This window comes from Syzygium oleosum, unplaced genomic scaffold (genome assembly GCF_021117445.2).
Source record: "Syzygium oleosum isolate NSW1041296 unplaced genomic scaffold, Sole_v2.1 Sole_v2.01, whole genome shotgun sequence".
NCBI classification, from domain to species: domain Eukaryota; kingdom Viridiplantae; phylum Streptophyta; class Magnoliopsida; order Myrtales; family Myrtaceae; genus Syzygium; species Syzygium oleosum.
This window is the reverse complement of record NW_026607485.1, coordinates 2,596,832-2,607,663: the sequence shown is the minus strand read 5'-3', so window position 1 is coordinate 2,607,663 and position 10,832 is coordinate 2,596,832. Positions and strand designations below refer to the sequence as shown.

The following is a 10,832-nucleotide window of genomic DNA, read 5'->3' as shown; positions in this document are numbered from 1 at the left end:
GTTGATTTACAAAACAATCTTTAAGATTGAGTCAATCAAATCTTTTTAAGTGTGAAATCTAAGTCAGATCACTAGCCATTGTGTCACGTTTTGAAATTGTCTCATGATGTAAACATAAGAAGTTCTTTGAGTTTGAAGTTCTTCATCTCCAGTTTCTATCTTCTGGTTCTTCCAAGTATATTGGCAATTGTGGCTCTACCTCGCTATTCACCTATCCATAGTACTTCCAAACTTTACTCAACTCCTTGTTCTAGGCTTGTTCACCTTCTACTCAGGTACCTCTAGCTTGTAGACACCTTTACACCCAATGTCTTGTTCACCATTGATAGAGAACTCATTCCTTTCGAGCATCATCTACATAATGACTTGTGCATCTTTCACCTGGTTACTCAACCATTAAACACGTTAGTATCTTTTGATTATTTTGTCATCTTCAAAACACCGTAAGGGATTTCCCTAACACAATGGACTATGTTGGTCTTGTAATTTTCACCAAAAAGTCATTTGTCTATATACTATGAAATTACATCGATCAGATTTCAAAGAAGGATGAGTTCCTCATTTAAACAAAAAGTAAGTCCCATTAGGACCACTAACACCAGTATTGTAATATAAGCACTTAATTTTAACAATACATGGAAATGTAGAACTTTTTCTGGTGTATGATTGTTACATCCCTCGATTTAACTCACTCGAGGTATTGTTCACTTTGGCCCATGCCATATCGAGTCTCACGATTTTGTCATTTGGCGTACAAGCATGCACTTCTCAAGAGGTCACCCATCCTAGTAGTGCTCTAGTCTGGGCATGCTTAACTTGTCATTATGTCAAAAAAGGCCTCCGTGAGTAAATTTCAGTTTCCACGTATATATCCTAAGCAAGCTCTCCCCTATTCTAGTGTGCGAGTTGGTTCATTCCTGCCCCCTTCACCATCCTACAAACTTGCTAGGAGTCGCCCTTTGTCTAAGCCATCTGGCCCGGCAATCACTCCCCGCCATTTTTGGGCAGAGTTGTTACATTTCCACAAGCTTCCACATGATTTGTCCACAAACCACACAACTATTGGAGAGATCCTGCTCTGATACCATATTGTGACATCCTTAGATTTAACTCGGCAAAAGGACACTATAAGTGCCATAACTTGTGTACGGAGATCACTTTGGTGCCATAACTTTTTTTCGGATCACTTTGGTGCCAAGTCGGAGGAAAAACGATCACTTAAGTGTCATAAGTTTTTTTTGGATCACTTCAGTGCTAAAATTTTTTAAAAATGATCACTTAAGTGCTAAATTTTTTTTAAAACGATCATTTAAGTGCTAAAATTTTTGAAAAACGATCACTTAAGTGCCAATCTCCGCGAGCCTCCGGCGAGCCACGTCGCCTTCGAAATTAATAAAAAAATGCCACGTCGGATTTCTGGCGAAAAATTATGTACGGCACCGGAGTTGGCACTTAAGTGATCGTTTTTCAAAAATTTTAGCACTTAAGTGATCCAAAAAAAACTTATGGCACCAAAGTGAGCGCCGTACACAAGTTATGGCACTTGTAGTGTTCTTTTGCCGATTTAACTCACTCGAACTATTGTCTGCTTTTGCCCATCTCATACCGAGCCTTACAATTTTGTCCTTTGGTGTGTAGGCATGCACTTTCCCAGGTGGTCAACTCTCCTGGTAGTGCTCTAGCATGGGCACGCTTAATTTAGAGTTTCAAAGTAAGCCTTGCCATTAGTCAAAAGGCGCTACGTGAGTTAATTCCAGTTTTCACATATATATCCTAAGCACGCTCTCCTCTTTTTCGGTGCGCAGTTCAGTTTATTCCTGTCCTATTCGCCATCGTTGAAGCCTGCCAAGACCTACTCTTTGTCTAGACCCTCTAGCCTCGGCTACCACTCTCCACCCTCGTTGGATCGGGTTGTTATAACATAACTCTAATGTGAATAAAGTTAGTCACTAATCACTTCATGAATGATGTATTAAAAGTTGATGCTATTCATTCTCTTTAATCTTTCTTAGGGCAATGAATTTATCATCAAATGAACACAATGCAACTGGTGTCTTATAAAACTATTAAAGTTTTTAAAATTAATCGATCCACAAATATTGCTCACTTCTTCATTTACATGTTTCCGCCATCCATCTACGCATGAGAAAAGGAGTAGCTACACGATTGGAATTAAAATGAACCTTTTAGAGAATCAATATCATTTTGACATTTTTTAGTTTGTCTCAAATTACATCAGAAATAGGCATATATCCCTCTTCCGAACAACAATACGTAGAATCAATCCAAGTGGCTTAAAATTAAGTAAGAGACAGGGAAGGGGGTGTTGGTTGGGTTCACTCCCATGTGGAGGAAGCCCAATGAATTGCAAGTTCAAGGCTTTACTCCATATGACATCCATATGGAGAAATAGGATTTCTCACTATTATTATGTTGTAGCTACAAAATAACGTTTTTGAGAGACGTAGTAACAAGAGAGAAAGCGAGAGCAGAAAATCTGGGTGGAGGAAATATCTGATTTTCATCAAGTTGACATCGGAGGTTGATTCATGGTCCGATTGAACTGAAATTTTGTCAGCGTGCTCGTGCCACATTCTTCTAGAATTATATTGGTTTGATTTTTTCTTGAAGCTCGCTACATCAGGTTTTCGTGGGTTGCACCAAAAGTATGTTTTTTGTGAGATTTATCTTTTATCTCTTGTGAAGTTTATGTCTATTTCGAAGAATGATGTTCTTGATGTCTTTACTGTTATGTACCTCTAGTATTTACTAGAGAAGAAATTTGTTCACCCAATTTTGCTGATAGTGAAGATTTTTTGGTAGACTCCGGTCTCGTGGTTTTTGATTTCCTTACACCGAGGAGGTTTTCCACGTAAAAATCGCCTTGTGTCTATGTGCTTGGTATCTATATCTCTCTATTTATTGTTTCCTATTAGGTTTGCACAAGAGGGGAGATTATTTTGTTTCGTTGCGCTAATCCGATATTGATCGGATTGTCATTGTTCTCCCAACAAAATGGTATCAGAGCATTGGTTCTTACTGGATTTTTTTGCCTTGTGTTAAACGATGGAAACGAATACTAGTAGAATGGTTACATTGAATGGTTCCAATTATCATGTTTGGAAAGGAAAAATGGAAGACCTTTTGTATGTAAAGAATTATTACTTACCCGTGTTTGCTGATGAGAAACTCGAGAATAAAACTGATGCTGAATGGGCTATATTTCATCATCAAGTGTGTGGTTACATTAGGCAGTGGGTGGTTGATAATGTTTTAAAACATATCATTGAGGAAACACATGCACGCAGTTTGTGGAATAAGCTCGAACAGTTGTATGCTCGAAAGACTAAGAATAACATGTTATTTATGATAAAACAGATGATGGCTCTGAGATATCAAGATGTTACTTGTTTGAATGATCATTTAAATTCTTTTTAAGGAATTATAAATTAGCTGGCTGTGATGGGTATCGAGTTTGATGATGAGATACAAGCGTTATAGTTATTTGGTACTTTGCCGGACTCGTCGGAGAGTTTTCGAACAGCTTTGTCTAATTCAACCGTGGACGGTACGATTACCATGGATTTGGCCAGGAGCAGTGTTTTAAATGAAGAGATGAGAAGAAAGACATAAGGATCCTCCTCTTCACATTCTAATGCTTTGGTTGTTGAAAAGAGGGGAAGAAGTGAGACTCAAGGTCCGAGAAATAGACATAAAAGCCGAGATAAAAGCAAAGACATATATAATAAATTTGCAAATGTTGAGTGCCATTATTGCTATTAGAAGGGACAAATTCAGAGGTTTTGTCGTCAGTTGAAAAAGGAGAAACAGAAAGAGAAAAGTAAAGAGAAGAAAAGTGATAATGACAGCGATGACAATCGTGTTACTGCACTTGCAGAAGACTTTCGCATTGTCTTTGATGGTGATGTAGTGAATTTTGTATGTCATGAGACCAGTTGGGTAATTGATAGTGGTGCATCTATTCATGCTACATCTCGTAGGGATTTCTTTACATCTTACAGGTCATGCGACTTTGGATCTGTGAAGATAGGAAACAATGGACTTGATGAAGTTGTAGGCATTGGTGATGTGTGCCTAGGGACCAGCAATGGCACAAGGTTAGTATTGAATAATGTTAAGTATATGCTTGATATTATTTTGAATTTGATTTCCACAGGTAAGTTGGATGATGAGAGGCATTGTAACACCTTCAGTGATGGTCGATGGAAGCTCATTAAAGGTTCTATGGTTGTGGCTAGAGGTAAGAAATGTTCTTTGTTGTATATTATGCAGGCAAATTTGTCCATAGAAAAAATTAATGCAGTAGACAACAAAGAAATAGTTGAGTTGTGGCACAAGAGGCTCAGTCACATTAGTGAGAAGGGTTTGTCAATGTTGGCCAAGAAGAAGCTCGTTTCAGGAATGAAAAGTTCAACACTGAAGAAGTGTGCTCACTGTTTAACAGGAAAATAGAAAAGAGTTGCATTCAAAAGCTCCCCTCCTTCGAGAAAGTCAGGTATTATTGATTTAATGCATTCTGATGTTAGCGGTCCTATGAGAGACAAAATCACTTGGCGACTCTCTTTATTTTATTACTTTCATAAACGACTATTCAAGGAAAATTTGGGTTCATACCTTGAAAACTAAAGATCAATTGTTAGATGCTTTTAAGCAGTTTTAGGCTTCAGTTGAGAGACAGACTAGAAAGAAGTTGAAATGCATAAGAACTGATAACTGGGGAGAGTATAATGGACCTTTTGATGAATATTGCAAGTAACAGGGTATCCGACATCAAAAGACACCTCCCAAGATACCTCAGTTAAATGGCTTAACTGAGAGAATGAATAGGACACTAGTTGAAAGGGTAAGATGTTTACTTTCACAAGCAAAGCTACCGAAATCCTTTTGGGGAGAGGCTTTGAGTACAGTTGCACATGTATTAAATTTTCCTCCATGTGTTCCTTTTGAGTTTGATGTTCCTGATAGAGTTTAGATATGCAAAGATGTTTCTTATGATTATTTGTGTGTCTTTGGGTGCAAGGCATTTGTGCATATTCCCAAAGATGAGAGGTCTAAACTTGATGTGAAAACACGACAATGCATATTTATTGGTTATAGACAAGATTTGTTGGCTACAAGTTGTATGATCCAATTGAGAAGAAAGTTGTAAGAAGCAGAGATGTTGTGTTTATGGAAGATCAAACAATACAGGATATTGAAAAATCAGAGATGATTTTAGTGCCACTAGTTAGTGATGACTTAAGTGACTTGGATCCAGTTCCTCACACACATATTCCTGCACAGGCTGATAAAGAGCAGTAAGAAGTGAATGTTCCAGAAAATGCTCATAATCCTAAACATGTTGAGACAGATGATAACATTCCTGAACCAGAGATTCCATTAAATGCTCCATTAGATATTCCAGTTCGGAGATCCGTTAGAGACCGACGACCTTCCGCAAAATATTCTGCAGATGAGTATGTATTATTGACTGATGCAGGTGAACCAAAGTGCTATGCAGAAGTAATAGAAGATGAGTGCAAAAGTAAATGGCTTGATGCAATGCAGAATGAAATGCAGTCACTTTATGATAATCATACTTTCGAGGTGGTGAAGTTGCCTAAAGGCAAAAGAGCTTAGAAGAACAAGTAGGTATACAAGTTGAAACAAGATGAACAAACTTTAGAACCACGATACAAAGCTAGATTGATTGTTAAGGGATTCGGTCAGAGAAAGGGTATTGACTTTGATGATATATTTTCTCTTGTGGTAAAAATGTCTTCTATCCGTGTGGTTCTAGGATTGGCAGCTAGCCTAGACTTGGAAATTGAGTAGATGGATGTCAAAATAGTCTTTCTACATGGTGACATGGAGGAAGAGATATACATGGAACAACTAGAGGGTTTCAAAGTGAAAGGAAAAGAGGACTATGTGTACAAACTGAAGAAGAGTCTCTATGGCCTAAAGCAAGTACCGAGACAGTGGCACAAAAAGTTGACCTCAGTTATGACAGAGTAGGGCTATAAGAAGACTTCCTCAGATAATTGTGTGTTTGTCCAAAAATTTTCTGATGATAACTTTATTATTCTCTTACTTTATGTTGATGATATCTTCACAAATTGAATTGTTGAAGAAGTAGTTAAGAAAGTCTTTTGCCATGAAAGACTTGGGCTCAATGAAGCAGATTCTTAGCATTACAGGATAGAAATGCTAAGAAGTTGTTCTTGTAGCAAGAGAAGTACATTGAGAAGATTCTTGAGAAATTTCACATGGACAAGGCTAAAGTGGTTAACACTCCTCTTGTTGCCTACTTTAAGTTGAATACGAAGCAAAGTCCCATGACTGATAAAGAAAATAAAGAGATAGAAAGTGTTCCATATGCCTTGGCTGTGGGAAGCTTAATATATATGGTGTGTACACGGCCAGACTTGGCGCATGTAGTTGGCGTTGTTAGTCGTTATTTATCAAATTCAGGTAGAAAGCACTAAATGCGGTAAAGTGGATCATGAGGTATCTTCGGGGAACTTCTAGTTTGAAACTCAGTTTCGAGATCGGGAAACTTCAGTTATTGGATACATAGATTTCGACTTGGTTGGAGATATTGATACTCGTAAATCTACTTTTGGTTATTTGATTTCCTTTGCCAGTGGGGCTGTGTCATGAAAGTCAAGGTTACAGAAGTGTGTTGCACTTTTTACAACCGAAGTTGAATTTATTGCGGTGACTAAAGCTAGTAAAGAGCTGCTATGGTTGAAGAAGTTCTTGGAAGAACTTGGGTTCAAGCAAAAGAGGTATGCGTTATTTTGTGACAATCAAAGTGCAATTCATCTTGTTAAGAATTCATCTTTTCATTCTAGATTGAAACACATTGATGTTAGATATCATTGGATAAGGGATGTTCTAGATGAGAAGTTGTTGGAACTTGAGAAAATCCATATGGACCATAATGGTTCCGATATGATGACGAAGACTCTAGCAAGGGAGAAGCTTGAACATTGTCAATTTATAGGAGGGATGGTGAGTCCCTCCACATCGTCGTGAGGGGAAGATTTGTTGGCTAGGTTCACTCCCATGTGGAGGAAGCCATTGCAAGCCCAAGGCTTGAGCCCATATAATGTCCATATGGAGAAATAGGGTTTCTCACTATTATTATGTTGTAGTCGCAAAATAACGTTTTTGAGACACGTAGTAACAAGAGAGAGAGAGAGCAGAAAATTTGGGTTGGAGAAATATCTGATTTTCATCAAGTTGACGTCAGAGGTCGATTCGTGGTCCGATTGAGCTGAAATTTTGTCAGCGTGCTCATGTCACATTCTTCTCGAATTAGATTGGTTTGATTTTTGCTTGAAGCTCCCTACATCAGGTTTTTGTGGGTTGCATCAAAAGTGCGTTTTTGGTGAGATTTATCCTTTATCTCTTGTGAAGTTTATGTCTATTACCAAGAATGATGGTCTTAATGTCTTTGCTGCTATGCACCTCTAGTATTTACTAGAGAAGAACTTTGTTCACTTAATTTTGCTGATAGTGAAGATTTTTTGGTGGATTCCAGTCCAGTGGTTTTTGATCTCCTCACACCGAGGAGGTTTGCCACGTAATAATCGACTTGTGTCTGCGTGCTTGGTATCTATATCTCTCTATTATATTGTTTCCTATTAGGTTTGCACAAGACGGGAGATTATTTCGTTTCGTTGCGCTAATCCGATATTGTTCTGATTGTTATTGTTCTCCCAACAAGGAGAGGTAGGGATGGAGGGTGGAGATTCATTCAATATAATTTTGTTTAGAATATCACGGCTGGATATGATTATCAAGGTCGAATTCATGCCATTCTCGCGGAAAGTTGCTGGTGCTCGCCGAGCTTAAGGACCTTATTTGAAACTAAGTTGGATATTTTGAGGCCTTATTTCAGATAAGATACACTGTCGACCATCATTTGAAAAAACGTCCCATTTTAGGCCTTTATTTGAATCTTTCCCTCACTCAAGAGTCCAAGTCAAACAGGGGACCTCCTTCGACACAAACAATTACTCAACTCCAAGAATTACTATGACGTAGACATTAGTATTAAGGGTGAAATGTTTCGGGAAGAATTTCATGATAAAAAAAATGCTTAGAAATCATGTTTTAGGAAAATGTTTTCCCCTTTTCAAGTTAGGGAATTCATTTTCCTAACTTTAAGTATGCATATTTTCTTTGATTGTAAATAGTTTTCAAGTTACCTAATTATTTTTAGTGAACCACACGCGTGACAGTCCAGAACATATTCGTGAAAATATCTTTCACTAAAACAAACACACTATAAGATTTAGAAGCAAAGAAAAACAAAAAAAAGCTTCCCTTTTATTCCAAAAATTTTCTAAGTAAAGAAATTCCAAGGAGTCGTAGGTCACTTGTAAGTAAGAATAGAAATTCCGTACGTCAAAACCTTCCTAGAACACAAATGTTCAAATCTTACTTGAGACAAATTTACAGAATTGCACTTGCTAACGTGTAAGACTTTTTGTTTTGTTTTTGGACGGCTAACGTGTAAAACTTGACAAATGCTTTATAAGTCTATTCTGGAGTTGTCCGTCAGCGTATGAAATTGTCTCAAAGGTACATGTGAAAATTGTAGTCATATTATCCTCACTATCTTATCAAATGTAAAATACAAATCAAAAGACTAAATAAGTACACAAGAAAATTGTAGGAAGCACAATCATATTATCCTTGATTTTTTTTATCTGTCGAACTGCACAAATTCTGCCGAAGCTCCTCCATTCGCTCCTTCATTTGTTTGAGCTCTTCCAAGTTGAGCTCTTCAATGGGAGCTTCCCACCATCCCTCGCTGCTCCGTGCTTCTGTATTTTGCTTCAGCTCTTTACCCCGTTTCTTGTCAGCTTCAACTTGATCGACAAGCTCATCATATTGTTGATTGAGCTCACCAATCCTGAGTCGACGATAGGACTCGACCAAGGTTTCAACGCCATCATTTTGTGGGGGGTTTTGTCGGGGGTTTTGGTTGAGGAACCGGTTTGCAACCGAATCGATTGATGGATGAGCAAATGAATAGGGTTTTCCGGCAGGAGAGAATGTTACTACTCCCACCTCGGAACCACAGAGGGTTACAAGCTCACTTGCCTTTTTATAGATGCTAGATCTACGCTTGGAGAATGTTATGAGCTTATCCTCCACATTTTCAATTTGTCTCATCTCGCGACGTCCTCTTCTCTGTCTACTCGCCATGACTAAGGACAGTAATCTAAGAAGTTTGGAAGATAGTAAAGTTATGATAGTAATGTCAAATTTATTGTGAGCATAATGAAAAGAGTGCACCTATTTATAAGGGGATAGTGATGCCAAATCTAGTATGCAATGTTTTGGGATAATCTCTTCGAGTTGTCACCTTCCACAAAATATATTTTTCAAAAAAAGTAAATTCGTTCAATGGAAAGTTCTACTTTCCAATATGTGCATGTAAATAAATGTTTTTTCAATTTTAAGGCTCGACTTTGTATTTCTCACCATATTTGCCTTTGAAAAGTAATCTCTCTAAAACAGTACTTTACAATGAAAGAGCCAAATTAAACTTTGTATTTTGGGTAAGAAATCTAGAAAATAAGCTCCACCGGAAGCACAAATTGGGCAAATATCTTTGTTGGGAAATAATAAATTAGAAGATGAGAATTCTTTTATAGTGAAAGAGCCAAATTAAAATTTGTATGTTGAGTAAGAAATCTAAAAAAAAAAGCTATACTAGAAGCACAAATATGGCAAATATCTTAGTTGGGCAATAAAAATGAGAAGATGAGAACAATCGTAATGACTATTTCTTGTATTCATTGTTGGGGAATTTTTTTATGGCCAAATACGTAACTTAGGTTACTCTATAATAGGTCACTTGAAATTTGTTGTTATGTGTGCTTCAGCGAGATAATACATCGAAATCGGCAAAAGAACACTACAAGTGCCATAACTTGTGTACGGCGCTCACTTTAGTGCCATAACTTTTTTTTGGATCACTTTAGTGCTAAAATTTTTGAAAAACGATCACTTAAGTGCTAAATTTTTTGAAAATTGATCACTTAAGTGCCAACTCCGGTGCCGTACGCAATTTTTCGCCGGAAATCTGACGTGGCATTTTTTTTATTAATTTCTGAAGCTGACGTGGCTCGCCGGAGTCTCACCGGAGATTGGCACTTAAGTGATCGTTTTTCAAAAATTTTAACACTTAAATGATCGTTTTTCAAAAATTTTAGCACTTAAGTGATCGTTTTTCAAAAATTTTAGCACTGAAGTGATCCAAAAAAAGTTATGACACTTAAGTGATCATTTTTCTTCCGACTTGGCACCAAAGTGATCCGAAAAAAAATTATGGCACCAAAGTGAGCGCCGTACACAAGTTATGGCACTTATAGTGTCCTTTTGCCCATCGAAATCACTTCAAAAATGTGGTAGATAATATCAAAGTAGCATATCGACCTTTGGAAAGAATTAAGTGGTCTATTCACATAAATACTATGTCTTTGATACATAATCTCCATAAATGAGTATCTTCCAATGAAAGACCCAAATTGAAACTTGTGCTTTCCGAAACGCATTCAGAACATAAGCTCCATTGGAAGCACAAATTGGGTAAAAATCTGAAACTAAAATTTGAAGATTAACACTAGTTTAAAAACAGTGGTGGATAGAGAATTTCAGTAGGAAAATCATTTGACAAGCGAAGAAGGCTCCATTCCAAACACACATTCATCATATTTTGCAACCAAATGTGTAACATCCTGAATTCGACCCACTTTCGTGATCAATGAAATAGATGTGTATTTCTCATTTCATTTTAGTAAGTCTCG

The 10,832-nt window shown here is 37.4% G+C and overlaps 1 protein-coding gene across 1 annotated transcript; it reads right to left on the bottom strand.

Moving 5' to 3' along the window:
* Window positions 1–8,703: 8,703 nt before the first annotated feature.
* LOC115693952 (agamous-like MADS-box protein AGL62) lies at window positions 8,704–9,225 on the bottom strand. The gene has a single exon (XM_030621031.2). The coding sequence runs from the start codon at window positions 9,223–9,225 to the stop codon at window positions 8,704–8,706; it is 522 nt and encodes a 173-aa protein (XP_030476891.2).
* Window positions 9,226–10,832: the final 1,607 nt, after the last annotated feature.

Excerpts from the sequence above, each read along its gene's own strand:
- LOC115693952 (XM_030621031.2), bottom strand. The coding sequence starts at position 9,225 with ATGGCGAGTAGACAGAGAAGAGGACGTCGCGAGATGAGACAAATTGAA.